Source organism: Petromyzon marinus, chromosome 1 (genome assembly GCF_048934315.1).
Source record: "Petromyzon marinus isolate PM22_M1 ecotype Great Lakes invasive population chromosome 1, UKy_Petmar_22M1.pri1.0, whole genome shotgun sequence".
Classification (NCBI taxonomy): domain Eukaryota; kingdom Metazoa; phylum Chordata; class Hyperoartia; order Petromyzontiformes; family Petromyzontidae; genus Petromyzon; species Petromyzon marinus.
In genome coordinates this window covers 3458201-3478754 of record NC_133667.1, presented here as the reverse complement: position 1 = coordinate 3478754, position 20554 = coordinate 3458201, and the positions used below count along the sequence as shown (strand labels likewise).

Sequence of the window (20554 nt, the reverse complement as noted above, 5' to 3'; positions counted from 1 at the left end):
CAGATACAGACCCTCTGTTTATTTGTCCAATTCTCTCTCTCTGTGTTTTTCTATCACTGTTTTTCTCCCTATATATTTCTCTGTGTTTGTGTTTTTCACTACCTATGTGGAATGGATGATGGAAGCCTTCACGCGACCCACTCTGTTAAGTGAGAAATCACGACAGATGCGATGAATGCGGTGACCGAACATCGATCATCCATTTCCCAGTCTCCAGAGCAAAAACACAAGCCATGCCAATGGCCTTCTTCAGGGCCAAACAACATGCCAGATAACTTTGATGTACTGTGGCTCCAAGAAATCCACGTCTTGGATGTCCTACATGCCAGTACTCTACCACATCCATAGATACCTCACGACGAGCCACTACCACCAGAAATATCGCTTGGCCATATACGTCAAGAACACCATCACACATTTCTACGCCTTCCCACCAACTTAAAAAGCCACCAGCATCAAGATAGGGGAACTGAACATCACCAACGTGTTTAAAGCCCATAATTTAAAATTGCCAAAACCAGCACTCCCAAGCGCATCAAGCCCAGCCTTATACAATGGTGTCTTTAACAGCCACCATACTGTGTGGGGCTATGCAGTAGATCAGGTCGATGGCGGAGACCTCACTGACTGGATGTTCGCCGAAGATATGCACCTTGCTTTCGATCCCAACCAGCAAGCAACTTTCCACTCTGCTTGCTGACAAAGCGACTCCAACCTAGATCTCACCATCGTTTCCAAAGATCAAAATGGAAGCACACTTCACGCATCCCTCAAAATACTCCCAAACTTCCCCAAAAGTCAACATAGGCCCGTCAACACCCACATGACATTTAAATCCCTGTGATTCTGTCAAAACGATTACCAAGGTGCAACCTGGCCAAAGCTGACCAGGACCACTATAAGGAGGCTGTAGAAAGAGTGGCGAGTCGAATTCCCATGACGGTGGAATGTTATCACCTTTTTATTGGCCTCCTCACAGCAACTGCCAAGAAGTGCATCCCCTGAGGCTTCCGAAAAGAATACACTCCCTGCTGGACAAAAGAGATCCAGGACCTTCACCAACAGTAGAACCAGTTGGGCAGCCCACACGTTGGAAAGGCCCTGCTTAAGTCTTTAGAATCAGCCAGACGTTAGAGGTGGATGAGTGTGTTCAAGGCTTGGACCGTGGTGCCTGGACCCTACTACAACATCGGAATGCTGCTAACCCAACAATACCAGACTGCAAGAGTCCTGCCTAACACTATAGCCTTCAAACTCGTGGAGAACAAAAAAGAACGGCTCAACAAAAACATCAAGTGAGTGATCCATTGCCAATTACACCAGACATTGGCCTGAATTTCTTCACAAGACTCCATCACCATCAGCACAGAGGAACGGAGGGAAGGTCTCGCGCTACTTGAAGAAAGGCAAGGCTGCTGGAAGATATGGCATCCCCCGAGAATTCCCTCATCACTTAGGCCCTAGGAGACTCCAATGGTTGGCAAACCTCCACACCAAAACCATATGCATCCCAAAAGAATGGTGGGAGGCAATATTCATTGCAATACCCAAACCGGGCAAGCCAACTGACAACCCGGGAAGCGAAAGGCCGATATCACTCCTGTGCACATACGATAAACTCTTGGTATCCATCATCCTCCAGAGAGTCAGCCCCCTCGTCAAGTCAGTGAACCGTAAATAATGAGCAGGAATTCCGGTCTCTAAGCAGCTGCTGTAACCAGGTTTTGGTCCTTACGACGCACATCGAGACCATATTCCATAAGAATCCAAGACCGGTGCGGCCTTGTCATCAGCCTATGACATAGTCTAAATGAAGGGCTTGATGGTGAAGCTCGCAAGGACTATTTGTTGCCTCGAAACAATACACCTGGTACGGACGATGCCGAGCAATAGACAACTGTCTATTGTCTATATGGGCGATAAAGCCAGCTAACCCCGGTGCCTCAAGAATGGATTGCCACAATGTTTAGTACTCACGCCAATGCTCTTCAATATCTACATGAGCGACATGCCGCCAACTGGGTCACCCCAACTTGAATATGCGGATGACCTTTGCCTGACAATGCAAGCATCCACTTTCAACAACATTGGATGTATTCTAAACTAAAACCTAAACACTATGGGGGAATATTTCTAGAAATGGAGCCTGAAGCCAAATACCCAGAAAGCAACAATCATTGCATTTTATCTGAAAGTCACCTTCTGTGGCAACGTTGTGCAACATGACTCCGCTCCAGCCTATTTTGGATTGAAGCTGGACCGTATGTTAACCTTCCACAACCACCTGAAGAAGGCAGCCGTCAAGACCAAAACAAGGGTCAACCTGGTCCATAAACTGGAAAGCACAAGCTGGGGAGCATCAGCACCAGTGCTGCATACATCAATGATGGCTCTTGTGTGTACTCTGTAGCCGAGTACTGTGCACCAGTATGGACCAGAAGTAGTCACACTCAACGTATTGATATCCAACTTAGCACTGCAATGCGGTGTATCACTGGAACCCTCAGATCGACCCCAATAACCTGAATGCCCATGCTGTCACACATCTCTCCACCATCCATCCGCCACAACACTGCAACCCTCCGGGAAGTCCTGCGGATTGCGGAAAACAGTCGCTTTCCCGTTCATCAGAACCTCAATAACATCCCTCGTCATTGCTTGAAGTTAAGCAAGCCCTTTTGGACCCATGCTCTTAACCTTCAACAATGTGAGTTCAACCCCAATGAGGCTTGGAGAGCTGATTGGAGTTCAAAAGAACTCACATACACCTTGTGAAAGACCCAATGTCGAAGATCCCTGGTTTTGATCTTCCACGAAGCTCATGGTCCACCCTAAACCGCATCTGCTCAAACCATGGCCGATGCGGATACCTGATGCACAAATGGAACATTGAAATCTCTCCAGTGTGCGACCGTGGTCATCCAGAACAGACCATACAACATATAACGATGCAATTCCCAATCCACAAATATGAAGGAGACATCACAGCGATAGACACTGCTGCTCCTGACGCAGTTGTCTGGCTTACCACCTGAATGTGAAATTGTCGTTGTTGCTTTGCATCTACATCAGCCATACGGAAGCTGAAGAATACCTATGTCTCTAATTCTGTCTGCGTATGTGATGGCATGTGCTCATGGGTATTGGAATGGTTTGGGACCCCTCCTTCAACCACTGATGCTGCTCCCCTGACAGCACTCTTCCACACCTCCATCCCTCCCCTCCAGTCCCCCCACACTCCCCCTCCCTACCCTGGGTGCCACAAGGTAATTAAAACTACCGTGGCTATCAGCGCTGTGATTTATAAACAGTATTATCCAGCTTCACATTTTTTAAAGATTTCTACCTGGCTAGACTTCAATTGTGAAAACACAACCATAAATCAGTCTGCCCAGACTCAAAGTGGACAATCAGTGCATCTCTACTAGACATCACATCATAACACTTCCAAATGCACTTACCAACTCTTGTAGCATATTCACCAAAAATGTAACCAAAGACATTTTCTGGGCGCAAGTACTTATCTCACCGATGTAAGAGTTGCGTCTTGCGAGGCTGTCAATGGTACAAGGCTCGATGGTGTGTATTTCCTGTGAGTGGCGTGACACAGGGGTTTCTGTGACCCCAGACTCGGCGCCTGAAGCGGACTTCACCAGAGTTCTCATCTCCAAACGCTCATGGTGGATCCACAGGTCCGGTGGACTCAAGTCCAGCGCGTGGCTTTTTCTCTTGGAGCTGCAGGCTGCCGCGCGCTTCCTGACATGCAGAATTGTTTTCACAAACACAAACGTGAGTGTAGACACACAGCTTCTCCACATAATCATATTTGGTGGTGGTGGGGGGGGGGGATGAAAAAGGCACTAAGTTCTAGTAATCAAAGTTGGAATTTGTCTCTTGTAGCAGTTTTAGGAAATTAATTTAATAATGATTTAAGAATGTTTGGGATGGAACTCCCAAGCATTTAATTTCTTACCCTTTCATTCAAAGGGTCACGAATAAGGGTGTAGGGTTGGGAAATATAGTGAACATTCAACTTTTGGCCAGAAGACTCTCCAAAGATGTGAATAGAGTCATAATCAATTTATATCAGATAAGGTTAATATTTCATCTCTGTAAATATATATTTTATGAAATATACAGTCCTGTGATACACCAACAATATGCTGAATATCTCTAATAGCCTCTGCCAAAGGCGCAATAAAATTTCCAAACAATAAAGGAGAGATCGGGCAGTTCTAACGGAGTATCGTTGCCCATCCGCGACTTGTTGCTGTGGGTGAGCGATATAGGAGTTTGCGTATTATGATTAAAACATGACAAAGCCTGAATGTATGCCTCATTGCATAAAGAAAGAGCCATTCCACCCTGTCAACATTCTCTCTCAATCGAGCATAATCGCACATGCAGCGTTTTTTGTGTGTTGAGAGATGACAATAGCGTAAACGTAGGTTCTACTGTTATCCTATATTGCCCTCCTCTTCATAAAACCTGTTTGGTAAAGAGTACAAAGGGAAGGTTAAACCCTCTCCAGCCTAGAGGTGAGCACCTTTACAAATATGTTATAGTCTGCATTAAGCAAAGAGATGGGTCACCTTGGTTCCTGGACAAATCTTGCTTGTGTATAAGGGAATTTTTAGATTCTGTTATTGAAGGGGAAAGTGTTCCCAAGGCGATTGAACTGTTGCAAGTGCCCAGTAGGAAGGGTTTAACAGTGGAGTCCAAGGTTTTGTGAAACTCTGTGGGTAATCTGTCAGGACCCAGAACTTGATGGGTGGAAGTGGCTTTCACCACATTCTGAATCTCTCAGAGTGATCGGTGCTGCTAGCAATTCACATAATCTCCGAGGCACAGCAGAGAGATCCAGAGACATGTGTACAGTCTAATTTCAATGTAGTTCCCTCCAAGGATTCTAAGATTCTAGACCATATTGTTCCATCAATGTAAGCAATTGAGTGTACAGTGGGGTATTGTGTTTTTTGTGATGGTGGCGTATTCCCTTTAAAAGGGGAAAGGATAAAATTACAGTAACCCCCAATAATGTTTTATATGTCCAATTACTCTAACGAGGTTTTTTTTTTATATGGAAGGTGCATTATAGTTAATCAATTCATGAAGATAACTTTTAAGAAAACCTGAGACTTATGAATATATTTTTCCAGTCCATAAACTTGTGATTCTAGGGTAAACCTAACCCTATGGTTAAACAAGATCACGACTCCTCTATTACGTGAGGAGAAGCAGGGGTGGATCCCCTTTGGAGAAATTGACTCCAAGTACATATAAATCCGTGAAGGCAGCAGAGCCAAAAACAATGATAACCAGTCACAGCCAGTGTTATTTAAGTTAGTCAGCTTGTACTTTTGACTCCATCTCGGTTAACTGGCTCTTCCATATCCTCAAATGCATCTTGATATTAATACATTTGGCACTGCAGGGCCTTCTTTCAATGGCAAAGATTGGTTAGTTATTCCAACAAAAAAATCTATCAAAGTTCCCATCGCCTCTATTCAACGAGACAAATGATCCAATCTCTCAAGGCCCAAATCTAATTTGTTATTATCAGGTTCATCAAGTTTTCTTAATAATAATTGAGTATCATCTTCCAAGAATGTAAGAGAGGCTTTTGCCAGGGAGTCTGTCAGTGATTGTCGTTTTCGTTAACCGTATTTTTGGTATTTCATGGCCATATTCTGTCTTGAACATAATATGAAGATGTCCCTCAAACATGGCACAAAGAAAAGCCTTAGGAGCAGACTTTAGTTGAGTGATAGCACTAATAGTATGGTTTGACTATTAAGCTCTGATAAAAAAGCATTAAAATAATATAATCCCCTAAAACAATTAGTGAGGGTCATAACAAAAAAAATAGGGTCAAGAGAACACGAGCCCAGGGAGTTGCCCATCCAACAACCGCATGATTTTGATTTAAAGCTTTCGTGACTGCAGGAATTCATATTCTTGGTTCTTTCGGTAAAGTCACGTAGAAGGGAAACAATAAAATAATAAAAATATAAAACAATAAAATTCTCACGACGTTTCGACTGCAATACAAGCAATCATCATCAGTCGAAACGTCGTGAGAATTTTATTGTTTTATATTTTTATTATTTTATTGTTTCCCTTCTACGTGACTCTACCGAAAGCCGCATGATTGTTTTTCACTAAATTGAATATGATTGTTAAATATTATGAATTATTATATTTGTTTACATTTAAATTATTAAGCAAACGCGATCAGTATATTCAAATGACATAATTCAATGAAACTTTTGGCAGGAAAACCACGGAGGTCATATCATGGAAGTGAAATATTTTCATATGAATCCAAAAACATTTTTCCAGTTTCAAATGTTGTACTGACGCCATATATTCTGAGATTAATCCAAAAACACATGCCTATTGCATACAATTTAACAAGGCTAATTACCAAAGACTATTATTATTTTCCCTTTTAAGAGATGCGATGTATTTTTGACGGGACTAATGATGAACTAAACTTCAGAAATGATATTATTAGCAAAAAAACTGTAAAAGAAAACATTCTTATCTTTATGTTTGAAGAATACAATTTAATATGTGTATGTTTATGAATGTACATGTGCAAATATGTGTGCATCGTAATCTTTAAGTGTTGTAACCATCACTTTTTACATTTTGCAGACTCCAATGCTTCATTTTATGAGTGGATATTAGCTTCCAGGATGTTGGCTAGGACTGGTAGCAAAGCAATCTCAGTTTGTTTCAATGTGTCTGTGATAGTTCTCATGGTGGCACAATTAAGGCCTGCCCGCCAGGCTGGTGTGGGCATAGTTATTAACACTCGAGTGCAGTATTCACCACCAAAGTAGCAGAGACCAAGCTCTGTGCTACACAGCGTTTGTGCATTGGCTCTCCAGGCGAACCCAATATGTTTATTCAGGAGACATTTTCTGCTTTTGATCTTCTAAACTAACTTTGGAGGTGGTATTTGTGAGTGAGCGATGTAGGGTGACCCCAACTTCGGATTGTGTGGTAAATGTTGACTATTAAGAAATATGTTGAGCTCATGTTGCACCTAAGTATGATGTGAATGAAAGTTGATAGTTTTTTTACGTGCTTTATTGCAACCTCCACGTTTTGCAGGATTCACCTATGTCATTCATATCCATGTTCAATATCTATTCACTAATTTTAAAGTCCTTTAAGGCTAGGAAGATATCATCAACAACAACAGCTATGATCAATTCACTGTTCGAAGAAAGCCTCTACTTGTCATGATCTCATGAAGCATTATTCCATCCATATTGAGATTTTTGGCAGGTTAATAACGTGAATAAAGTTGGTGCCAGAAATAAACCTTTATATTAAGTGTAATATGTTAAAACCTGTTTTTCTCATATCAACCTTTAAAAATGTAGTGTTACTCACTAAACCTGCGACTCCAGGGTTCTGTCTATAATTACAAGTTGGTAAAATGTGTTAACTACAGTTACTTTTATATGCAGCGTTTGCAAAAGCAGCTTACATTGAACGGACTCATAACATATCTGTGGTGTTAATATTAATGCTTAATTGTAGACCTAGAGGGATGGTGTGTTCCTAATAAATGTGCCAATTGGTGTCTGAATTTGGAGTATAGGACCCGTACTTGTGCTCAGCAGCCATGCGACGATTGCAGATGATGGCCACAAGGACAATGACGATTATGGTGATGACTCCAACACATACAATAATCACCACGAGCGTGGTGTTGTCCACAGTTGAAGGCCGGCTCCCATTAATCTGACCTGCACCCACAGCACACAGTGGAACGAAAACCATTTTCTTTCTTCTTTAAAAACAACTGTGAACAAACGGCATACCAAATTTACCCAAACAAATGGTTTTCTTTTTATCAGTAAAATTATTAAAGTGAACATTTTTAGTTGCTCCTTCGTCTGACCGGTATAGCATTCTGTACATTTCATGCATGTTGTCGTACATTAGTTTAAAACAGGAAAGTGTGATAATGATGGAGATTTAAATATTTTGGGGCCAAAACTATCTTTTATATTCTTTAATACAGCAAACAGCTGCTAGAATAAAACCCATGTATAATGAAAAACATTATATCTTGCAGAATTTAAGCACATTATATATAAGGGAATGCAGAGCATGTTGGAGGAGTTACATGAGGTGATCAAAGCTGTTCGGAATAGGGCTGAGCTTCCACAGGACTAGGAGGAGGCAATCTTTATTAGCCTGCATGAGAATGAGGATAAGAGAAGAGAGGCACAAACACACATGGATGCATACACATACATATGGAATGCAGTAGAGGATGTAGCCTACCTAGGTAGTGATAATGCTTGTTTGGAGGAGGCAAATTACATACATCACTGCTCACGTATGATGGCAGACTGGTGGTAGATTAATATTTTAAATTGATCAACCATTAATTATATTATTACATTTTAGTCTGAACCCTCACTGGTGATTGGAATTTATTTTTCCTAATCCTACCCCATGCCACGGCAAAAGCAGTGTCATATCACAATAATGGCCATAGGTACGTAACGAGCATGTTTATATTACATGGTTGTTACATGGGGCGATATTAATTGTGAAATTTTAACATTGTTTCATCATGTATTCTCTGCAGATAAAACAGCTGCATGTAGGAGGAACAAACACCACAGACAATATTTAATTCGTAAACGCATTAATGCATTTTCAAGACAGATACAATCTTAAGCACAATTTAGTTTAAATAGTGACTGGAGTTAGGAAGGTTGAAAATTATTATCCAGTATGACAAGCCAGCATTGCACAGAAGTGTAACATTTATGGGAAAGTTATTGCAAAATAGATCACAGTAAAATGTATAATATTGGAACTTGGATGTTGAAAAATAACAATTGATCATTTTGAGAAAATTATGTAAATTTTAGAATGGTAAAATATATTCACATTGTCAACATTACAATTTTAAATTTCATTATAAATAACACATTGCAAAGCTCACATCCATTTAATAATGGCCTTGAGAGAGAAAATATTTTTCTTAAATTGTCTTATTCATTTTGAGTATTTTTTTGTGAAATGTCTTACATCTGTAAATAGAAACCAACTTTACCTTTATGCCAATTATATTGTTATGATGATGAGATGTATGCTTCAATGTAAATTACAGATTTAAACAGACTTGACCTGCTCATCCACTATGCAATACGTTTTGATCTCTACTGTAACAGAAATGTTTTACTCTACTGTAATCAATATACTGTAACGAGACTCCTTTTAAAAATAATATACTCTTAAGGGTGTTCATTGATTCTCTACCAGCGCAGGTCACTGATCTGCTAACTCCATAATAAGCTCCTTGCAACTTTAGAATATGTAAATTCAAATCAATACAGCAAAATAACAAGAATTCGACGTTTCAATCATCCATGCATTCTTGCAATTGTAATCTGTGGGATCGTTGACCCTGAAATCTGCGAAAAAATTGCCGATTTATGGATCTTTTTCATTCGTGGCAAAATCCTCCCGCAGTCCCCAGTACATTGCGTAATTGACTTCCTCAGATTAGGATGCTTTATTATAATGTAATCCTAAATTAATTATTTTACTAGAATGCATTACAATCTATCTATATAAAAGTAAAAAATTGTGGCGGGGTTTGTGGGTTTGTGTGTGGTCGCGTGCTTGGCTCTCCAACGGTGGGGTTTATGTAAAAAAGAAAATAGCCAGGCACCACGCCGTAAGCCCCACCGTGAGCAAACGCTATTCCTTTTTTTACATCCGTCAACATTCAATTAGTTGAATTAGTGATTTAGCGCGATTTCTGCGTGCTTATTATTTATTTATTTGTGACGCGTGCACGACCATACAAACTCACGCGCCTTTGGTGGGGAGGACGGCCCATGCCAAGTTGCACGCCTTCGGTGGGAGTGAGGCAGACATTTTTTTTGCGTTAAAAATCCTATAAAAATACACTAAACGCTCAGGTAAATTCTTCACTGTCTCATGTCCCCCCCACCCCGATGCGTGCAGTTATTACTACTATACAGTCGGTACATGCTACCACTATAGGCCGTCAATCTAGGCGAGGCCGGAGGCTCTGCACGGAACTAGGCCTCACCACGCCACTCTGTCACGTGAGTACTTTGTGCTATAGAGTCGATAAATACTGCTATAGTCAGCATGTACTACTGTAGTGATAGCAGGTACCACCACAGTCGGTATGCACTACTCTAATCATAGCAGGTACCACCACAGTCGGTATAGACTGCTGTAATCATAGCAGGTACCACCACAGTCGGTATGCACTACTGTAATCATAGCAGGTACCACCACAGTCGGTATGCACTACTGTAATCATAGCAGGTACCACCACAGTATGCATTGCTGCAGTGAAAGCAGGTACCACCATAGTATGCACTGCTGTGATCATAGCAGGTACCACCAAAGTCAGTACGCACTGCTGTTAGAATTTTAAGAGTAGCTTTGAAATATTTTTAAGGCCCGGGCAACGCCGGGTACTTCCCGCTAGTGTTTTATAAGTGCTGATCATTGCAAAGAGGCTGTCGGCTTCTTTGCAATAAGAACTCAACCATCTATTTATTTGAAAAGTTGAAAAAGAGGCTAGCAGCTTCTTTGCAATGTAAGCACAAATTATTGCCCTGCTAGCTTCTACAAGCTATATTTGAGATTGCAGGTTGTTGAGACTACATCTGTACTTTTGTAATTAAAAAGCTAATTTAATCACCAATTCTGCAACTCATACAGTCACCAGAGCCTCGCATAGTGCAGTCAGTGCTTGCTGACCATTGCACCGCCACTCTATCCAGTATAGTATCAGTCAAGAAAGATTTCTCATCTAACTTGCTTCCTGAAAGATTGAGCGTTAAGAATGGTGAATACCAGTAAAGATGTTGCCTTTTAACCAAATGCTACTGGATATTGGTGGTGAGATGTTAACTATCTCGCCTGGTAAACAGGTCATGAGTTTAAATTTTGATGTAAAGCTTTCGTGACTGCAGTAATTCATATTCTTAGCTCTTTCGGTAAAGTCACGTTGTTGTTTCCCTTCAGCGTGACTTTACCGAAAGAGCTAAGAATATGAATAGGTCATGAGTTTGATCGTGACCCTAACGGCTGTATGTTCCCCCCATGGTCGTGTGGATATTTCTCCGGGCCCTTTGTTTTTTCTCTCCACATTTAGAATCAACTTGCATTTAGAGTATTTGGCTACTATACATTTCTACATGATAAGCCACTTCGTTGAGCTATCATCTGTGGCCAGGTCACTTCTGAAGAGCTATATAGCTCAGTGGGCCTTACCTGGTAAAATAAGTTTAGTTTGTAAAGAAAAAAAAAACAAGACATTCATATCGCCAACACACCATCGGATTCTTTGCAATGCTTACACAAATAACTTCACGTGCAATTTTGAAACTAGGAACGTACGTAGTGAAAATTTAATATATTGTGATCTAATACAATACCGTACATGCATCGCGTTTACCACCGAAAGCCTGGACTCAACAATGTGGAGGAGTCAATTATGGTGGATTTGCTTGAGCGCCATTGTGAGGACCTGTCAAATGAGAATCTGATGCAGCTGGAACCACGAGCTGAATAAAAGGCCGAGGAAATGATACCACCAATACCACCACGGATATTAACTTCACAGAGATTTTCATAGGCTTTTATTAATGTCAAAGCAGGAATGGATATCTTCAGAGGATGATTCAAACTGAGAACAAAAGCTCTGAGTAGCGTGGTTGGCTACAGACGGTTGGCTATGTATGTATGATGCGAAATAAATTCAACATACATACATACATAACAGGACATTAACCAGTGGCATTCACTGGTAGAAGGATCTGTACCAGCAGAATAATAAAAATGATGTCCAGCTGTATTTGTAATATATTTTTAAGTTCTGCAATAAATCCTGAAGGTCCACAGAAGAGAGCACATATTCTTAGCTCTTTCGGTAAAGTCACGTTGAAGGGAAACAAAATAATAAAATATATATAAAACAATAAAAAATTATCACGACGTTTCGACCATAACACAAACGGTCGTCATCAGGTGTGTCGGTTCGCATTAATTTACTTATTTTTAAACGGTGTATTTATTTATAAAAAACGTCAGCGCCACGCACAGCAATTTGGCAGTTTATTTAGAAGGACTAGTCCATCTATGTTCTGAAAAAAGGAGGGGGGAGACGAAAAATTAATGTATGCTGTCTGAAAGCCACTGTAAGCGTGACCAATTAAGACCTGAAACGGTTTATCAAATCTTTCCAATGATTGCTAAGCCAGAATCAATCTTCTCAGTTGAAATTGTCTCTGTGCTTGTATATGTGGATAGCCTCATGAACGAATCTCTCATGGTAGCCAGATGGCTTACAAAGAACCTCTGTCTTGGAAAAGTCAATGTCATGTGAGCCTACTGAATTATAACAATGACCTGCCACGGCCGAGGTGTTGGTCCTACGGTGTTTAAGGTCTGCTTTGTGTTCACGAATGAGGTCCGAGACATGGCGTTTGGTTTCTTTAATAAATAAATACAACGTTTAAAAATAAATTAATTAATGCAAACCGACACACCTGATGACGACCGTTTGTGTTATGGTCGAAACGTCGTGAGAATTTTTAATTGTTTTATATATTTTTTATTATTTTATTGTTTCCCTTCAACGTGACTTTACCGAAAGAGCAAAGAATATGAATTACTGCAGTCACGAAAGCACTAAATCAAGAAGAGAGCACGCTTCGTTTGGTGAACATTTCTGTATCTTCAGCTTCATTGTCAGATGAAGAGGCAAATTAACTTGCACCTTCGTCTGCATAACTCCATCACTGCTCACCCCAAAAGGCCTCGATCAGCAAGCACATGTGTAGAGGAGTTGTTATGAGCGCTGTAAGGAGACACCTTCGAGAACAGGGGCGGGTCCGAGTGAAGGGGAGGAGCCGCCCAAGGGGTACTTAAGGGGGACACCACCCCGTGACGAAGGTGGGGTTGTTGTGGGAGCCCGGAGTGTGGATCGGCCGAAGGAGGTCTCTCCCGCTCGTGACCCCGGACGGTGTTGGCTGAACCCCCGTCCGGGGTCGACGAGTGGGAGAGCCGAAGAGATAGCCGAGAGTAGGGTTCGAAGAAGTCTGTGAGAATCGTCTGAGAGTGAGAGGGGTTCTTCTCTCCTCGGCCGGGCGGTGTTGGCTGAACCCCCGTCCCGGCCCGAGTGAGGGAGCCCAAGGGATAGCCGAGGTCAGGACGAGTATTGCTTGGGGGTCCACGGGAAGGACCGAGCATAGAGAACACCTACCCCTGGTGTGAGCCAAGTGTTTAACCAGTGTTAATAAATGGCGAAAGCCCTTACAAGAAGTTCTGTCTCCGCGTGGTTCTACGACGCAACACATGTATTGTTTTACACTTCATGACGTTTAGTCACACATTTTTTTTAGATGCTAATGGTTGGGAGATAATGGGGGCCCCAATCGTCGTGTAGAGTTCTACGGGGAATACATTTCGGCCTGCTGTTTTTCTGCTGAGGATGATGCTAGAGCGCCATTCAGTTCCTGTAGGTCAATGGGTATCTCTAGCTCTTCTACCACACGTTGAGTTCAACCTATTCAGGGATATTTTACTGAGATAAGTGTCTTATTTTCTTGCTTGTAGGGGGATCAGATATGTATAGGGCCTTGTAGAAGTCTATGATGTAGAAATGTATTTCCTTTACCTTTGTGAGGGGCAGCCCCTTTCTTTATGGATATAAGCTATGTGGGTACGGTTCTGCCTGGATATGACCATTCTCGCTAGGATCTTCCCCATCGAGGGAGAGGAGTCACGGAAGGGGAGTATAGCCTTCATAAATAGCAGGGTGGTTTGATCAGAGGATTTTTTCCAACTCTAGTTGAATATAATTGATTACCCTCATGGTGATTTGGAATTGTGTGACCTTATAGCTGTCATGTAGGGAGTTAAGTTTATTTTTAAATGCGTGCTGCTTGGCTTTAATATTCTTGAGCCTATGTGCTCCTTTTTCGATTAAAGGGCCTCTTAGAAAGGCTTTAATGGCATTCTATATCACCAAGGGGGATACTGGGGGATTCAATGCTGAGTTGACTGTCATTAATTCTTTAATTTCTTTCTCTATCTCCTAAATCGTCTGCTTTTGTAGCCTCTTGTCAAGGGACCAAAAGTTGTGTCACCTTCTCGGGGTTTAAAATAAATTGGGCAAGCACCAGGGCATGGTCAAATATTTGTAAGCCTAATATTTTGTCTTCGTGATTTATGGGAGGATAGGTTTCAAAACCTGGAAGAGGTGTATCTTGGAAAGTATTGTGTGTTTAGAGATATGAGTGGTTCTGTTCTGAAGAGTCCAGGAGTCCTCCATGGGTCCACTAGCTGAATGTATGAAATTATTTCTCAAAGAAAATTCCTTTGGAGTGTGAAGGGGGTCTAGATCTAGTGAGATGTGATTTCTCTAGGGTAGGGTCTAGTACAAGGTTCCAATCTCTGCATGAAAAAAAAGTAATTTCAAGTTAAATAGCATTTGCCAGGAATGCATCCCTTATGTATCGCCGGGGATTCCTGTATTTATGGACTTAGCATTGGAAAGAGGCTGCCGGCTTCATTGCTGTGCGAACTCTGAAGTATTTGAATCGCGAAGTTGCAGATAGAATCATAGAGCTGCAGTGAGAAAGGTAGGTGACACGCAATTTTGTTTTTAATGTTTTGACTCTATTCCCAAGTAAAAAAAAGGGGCTGCAAAATAAAGTGGGACTAATGCAGAGCTGCAGGAGCAGAGTTGATGGGAAAGTAAAGGTAAGGTTATCTTTTTAAAATTATGCTATTTCAATTTTTAGTTTTGCATTCGCACAGATAAGCTGTGCCTAATTTCTCCCGTAATCCGCTGCACAACGCGTTGGCATGCACCATTTTGCAGACTATCGACGAAACTTTCACAGTGCAATGTGGATTACAGAATCTGTGATATGGTCCCCCCTATATTACTGAGGACTATTGGATTTATGCTCGATTATGGATGGGTGTACCATGTACTCGAGTCGTAATGTCTTATCCAGTCACCAAAGCTTCAAATCAAGATACAGTGGTACTTCCGTATACGTCGTTAATTCGTTCCAGAAGGTAGGACTTATACCGAAAATTATGTCTACCAAACGAATTTTTCCCATAAGAAATAAAGGAAATAATCCGTTCCAGAGTATAAGAAATTATATTTTATATGGCATATCGTACATTAATGGGGTTGTGCAAAATAATTTAGACACTACTTATTACTAAAATGCGTACATACATTAAAATGACAAAAAACACCACGTGAAAATTCACAGACAGTTACAGCAAGGGTTGTGCACTGAACGAGATCTACAGGCAGACTGAGGAGCGGCGCTTTGTCTCAGTCGTGACCGGGGTCTTCGCGGGGACGCGGTGACTCATCCCGACCCATACAAGTTCTTGCAAGCAAGACGTCGTACCCCAAGACATTTTTTTCTCGTCAAAACACGACGTGTACCAAATTCGATGTATTCCAAAGCGGTCGTATACCAAGGTATGACTGTATCTCCAAACTAGCTGAGCAGAGTCTCAGAAAATATCAAGTGAAAAAATAAGCCCAGGGTATACTGCACTTATCCACACCGTCATGCATAATTAATGTATTTATTTTTATCGTTCGATTAAAACAATCATATTGGATTAGACATTTGCAAAGTAGTGAAAAGTCAAGCTTAAAGGCACAATGTGAGTAATGACAACAAAAATGCGACAATCTGCAATATCATTCTAACACTACATGAAAAAATGTAAACGTATATTATTCCTACAAAAGGTATACACAATAGGGAAGTGCATTATTCAGAGAAAACATACTTAATTACTGTAATTGTACATACCGGGAGTACAATGTTGTAAATGTGTTAGATGTGGTGTGTTTTTTGGGGGGGGGGAATCACAGACTTAATTGTGCGACAGCCACAAAGAGCTCAGACATGGGGACTGTAAAAGGCAGCAAGGAAAATATGTTTCTGATTGTTTTGGGTTGCGAGCCCTTTGTGTGCAATGGTTTTATCTGAGGACGAACAGTCCTCGACTTATGACCATAATTCGTTCCAGGGACCGCCCATAAGTCGAATGGTTCGTAAGTCAAAACACAATAATGTACTGTATTTAAATGTCCGTACAATTTTTTGTTATGAAGTGTTACGGTTCAAAAAAGGGAAGCATTATTAAACGCATAAGAAATATTGTATATTTGCATGTAATACTGTAATAAATACTGAATAGCAAATAAAACATAAAATAAAGGAACACGAAAAAAGAAAATAATCTGTTTTATTTTCACTTACCTAGAGTCCTGATGTTGTCTTGCTTGCGGAAAAGGCGCAATGAGTCACCACAATTGCACACACATAGAGCACGTGCACACACACACACCAACGACAAAGATCCCCCATATAGCCTTAATCGACTATTAGGCCAAGTGCTGATGGGCACGGGGTAAGCCCAGTATATCAATATGGGCAATCTTTCATCGGCTAAATCCACGTGATAGCAACATAACCTCCGATTAGCGCGGTTGGCTATGTACGGTGCGAAAGAAGTTCAACATTCATACATGGTCAAGCTTCATTCACATGGAATCGGACTCGGATCGCTGGGCTCATAGCGCTGTGCGATAACCACCCACTGAAAAGACTAGCCCTTAACGGACTAAATTTCGATTTAAAGCTTTCGTGACTGCAGGGATTCATCTTCTGGGTTCTTTCGGTAAAGCCACCACGTAGAATGGAGATAAAATAATAAAAAGAATAATAACAGAATAAAATTATCACGACGTTTCGGCCACAACACAAGTACACAACACATCTTAACGGAATGTTGAGGCCAGTGTTGTTAGCAAACACCTATGAAGCACGGTGGGTGGCCAACACCACATCTGACCGCCTTTGTCTCCCCTGTGGTGACGTTTACACACCGCATCAAGTACTCATTTGAGGCTGAGTCAACTTCAGGGGAAGCCCAGGACCTATTCAGATAATCGTCATCGGTATTGGTACGTGAGCGAGAATCAAACTCGGGTTGCCGGATTGGTAGCACAGCGCGCTAGCCATTGCATTACCGCTCCCCAAAAAGACAGATATCCCCGTATAGCCTTTACAGACTATTGGGGCAAGTGCTGTTAGCGAGCACCTATGAAGGCTGGAGTGCCACGCAAAGGGGGTGGGTGGCCAGCACCACGCCCAAACTCCTTCGTCTCCCGAGTGGCAACATTTCCACACTGCACTAGGGGGCCGTCCATAAATGACGTCACGCGATTTTGGACGATTTTTGACCCCCCCCTCGTCACACGGCGTCACAAAAAGTCAGACCCCCCTCAAATATGACGTCACAAAACTCTGCCCCTCCCCCCCCCAAAACCATATTTCCATTTTTAAAATAAAACATCCTTCAAATCGCGTTAAACTATTGTCATTGTAGTGCGTATTTAATGTGGCGCTGCGCTCTGATGTTGTAGGAGAAAACATTTATTAAAAAGTCTATATAATTAAGAAGAACGTGTTGTCTATATTTATTTAAAGTTGTGCATTTTGATGTGACGTCACATTTCTCAAACCCCCCCCCCCTCGTCACAGATCGTCACAAATGTCTGACTCCCCCCCCCCACCCCCCCCTAGGTCCGTGACGTCATTTATGGACGGCCCCTAGGTATACATTTGAGGCTGAGTAAATCGCTCCCCACACACACACACATGCGTGTACGCACACACACACTCAGACCATTTGCCCGAAGGGGCGGTGACATCAGCACGGTGCTTGTGCCAAGCTATGTAAACTTAGAGGCCACGTGAAGCAAGGCCGTAGCCATGGAGTCAACATTGGGGGGGGGGACCAAATCTTCCAGGGGGTCTGGGGGTCCCCCCCACCGCCCCAGAAAAAAATCTACATTTTAAAAAAATAATTTCCTGCCATTTCCTTCCTAAAATATTTTTTAAAAAGTTCACGAACACATAGGGATGGATTTTGTATTTATTTTTTACAATAATGTCTAATAGTGTATTGTATTCCATTGCTGTGTTTTTCTTTTTTACCTTTTCTTGTTTAATTTTATGTAATGGCAGAGATTAGGGATGAATAAATGACAACCATGACCACAATCATATAAACAGAAATCTATTTTATAGCAATATATTGGGGGGGACATTTTGAGCATATGTGAATATTTGATGTGTCCCCCCCCCCCCCAATATATATTATAATTACGGCCTTGACGTGAAGTGTTGAACGCTCTCTGGCCGGAGGTCATCGGACAGACTCAGCTGCTACGGGTTGACTGTGCACACGCACATACACACATGCACACACTCTCACTCCCTGCGCGAATGCTGAGGAGGATCGCTCCGCTAAACAAAATAGTTCCGTGGTTCAGTTTGCAAGTGCGAGTTCGCGTTTTACGTCAATGTTTAAAAAAAATATTACATGGACTCTCGTTCGTAAGTGCGGGTGTTCATAAGGCGGGAGTTCATAAGTCGAGGACTGCCTGTACAAATATTTCCACTGACACAGAAACAATCTGTCCTAAGAAATTGACGACACATCAAGCAGAGCCATTTAAAAACTGTCTTGAATCAATTACAATTTTAAGAATCAACTAAGTGAATTTCAATTATTATTTAAACAAAACATTGGTAATTTTCTCTGACATGTGTTTATTACAATTGTGCATACTGCGTCATGAACTTCTATTTCATAAAATGCTGACTAATCTGGTTGAAAATAATCATATTGAACATTTTTTTGTATTTTACCAGGTAAGGCCCACTGAGCTATAGAGCTTTTTTTAGAAGTGACCTGGCCACAAATGATAGCTCAATGAAGTGGCTTATCATGTGGAAACTAATGGCCGCCAAATACTCTAAACGCACGTTGATTATAGATGTGGGGGGAAAAACTGGAGGACCCGGAGAAAAATCCACGTGACCACAGGTGGAACATGCAAACTCCCGTAAGCCAGGCGAGGTATTTAACATCTCGCCGCTGTGGCGAGATGGTCATGCTTATAACCTAAACTAAAACCTAAACTAAATACTGCTTGATCCAGCTGTAATAGGCAAGCTATGTTAAGTATAATAAAAAAAAATAAACTATGTCTATCAGCAGATAAATCGGTTGACCGAGCAAATGGGCAGACGGAAGTGCTGCGAGTCAGTGCATGTAGCGATGAATTACCGCAAACTGTTTGGTATGCACAGCCTCAGACCACCGCTTAGTCACACATCATGAGGTACCCCAGCAGGGAACCATTTTCAAGATGAGAGAATTGTTACGAACAAACATTCTGTATTTCACAGCACAATACAAATTATATACAGTCGTTCATCGATAATCCGGCGGCTTCAGGGGGGAAAGGGGTGCCAGATTTTCAAAAACGCCGGATAATCACATCATAACTTAAAATATCTTTTGATTTAAAGCTTTCGTGACTGCAGTAATTCATATTCTTAGTTTTTTCGGTAAAGTCACGTTGAAGAGAAACAACAAAATAACAAAATATATATAAAACAATAAAAAAATTCTCACGACGTTTCGACCATGACCGTTTGAGTTATGGTCGAAACGTCGTGAGAATTTTTTATTGTTTTATATATATTTTGTTAAAATATCTTATTTTTGCACATCCTTGTATAACATGTTTTTGGGTGTTGTGTACATGTTTTTGTGTTCACTGTATGAAATTCGCATGAAGCTAAAAATAGCCAAAGATAAATATCCTCCTGTAAAAAAGTTACAGTACCGTACTTACCACTCCAATGTATTATCAACATGTGTTTGACGATCGCTGGACTGATGCAGCCTTTAGACCAGTGCACCGGAGAATGCGGAATTACACGCAATTTTCGCTGGATCGCACTACATATTTTCTCTTTTCATTACTGTAGTTATTACTCTTTGGTTCTTTCGGTAAAGTCACGTAGGTATAAAATAAAATAAATAAAATCACGATGTTTCGATCGCAACCCAAGCGACCGTTATCAGGTGGAACAGATACAGCAGGAGAACTGCTGACATAATGTAGGAGAAAGAGCTGCTGCAACAAGAGTTTATATAGGATTTTGGTGGGCTCAACCCAAGGGTAAGTGGGCGGAGCTAGAAAAGGAATTTGTACGTAAATGTAAATGTGAGAGATTAGCATGTCAATGTGGGAAGGGGTCCCCAGCCACTGGAGGTGGAGGGGATCCTGTGCCTGGGCTGCCTCACAGATATTTAGCCTGGTGATGTACTCGGAGAGTCGGAAATAAAAGCTGAAACAGGCAGGTAGGTTGGAAACATTACAGTCAGTTAAGACTTTACTTGGTTAATAACGTCCTTCCAATGATTGCTCAGTTTGTATCCATCTTCTCGGTTGAAGTTGTGTTTATGTTTATATATCTGGATGGCTTCATGAACAAACCTTTGATAGTAGCCTGACGGTTTGCAGAGCACCTTGGTCTCGGAAAACAACAATATCATGAGAGCCCACAGCGTTATAGCAGTGGTCAGCCACGGCGGAGGAGTTAGT

At 41.5% G+C, this 20554-nt stretch overlaps 1 protein-coding gene across 4 annotated transcripts in view; it reads right to left on the bottom strand.

The window, feature by feature from the left end:
• The window catches only part of LOC103091688 (neogenin), a 267517-nt gene that overhangs the window by 28005 nt on the left and 218958 nt on the right, over window positions 1-20554 (bottom strand). For all 4 annotated transcript variants that reach the window (XM_032947567.2, XM_032947655.2, XM_032947737.2 and 1 more), the window contains 2 exons: window positions 7628-7766; window positions 3530-3756 (listed from right to left, as the gene is read on the bottom strand). In XM_032947567.2, the coding sequence (XP_032803458.2) occupies window positions 3530-3756; window positions 7628-7766 (366 nt within the window). The remainder of the gene's footprint in view (window positions 1-3529; window positions 3757-7627; window positions 7767-20554) is intronic.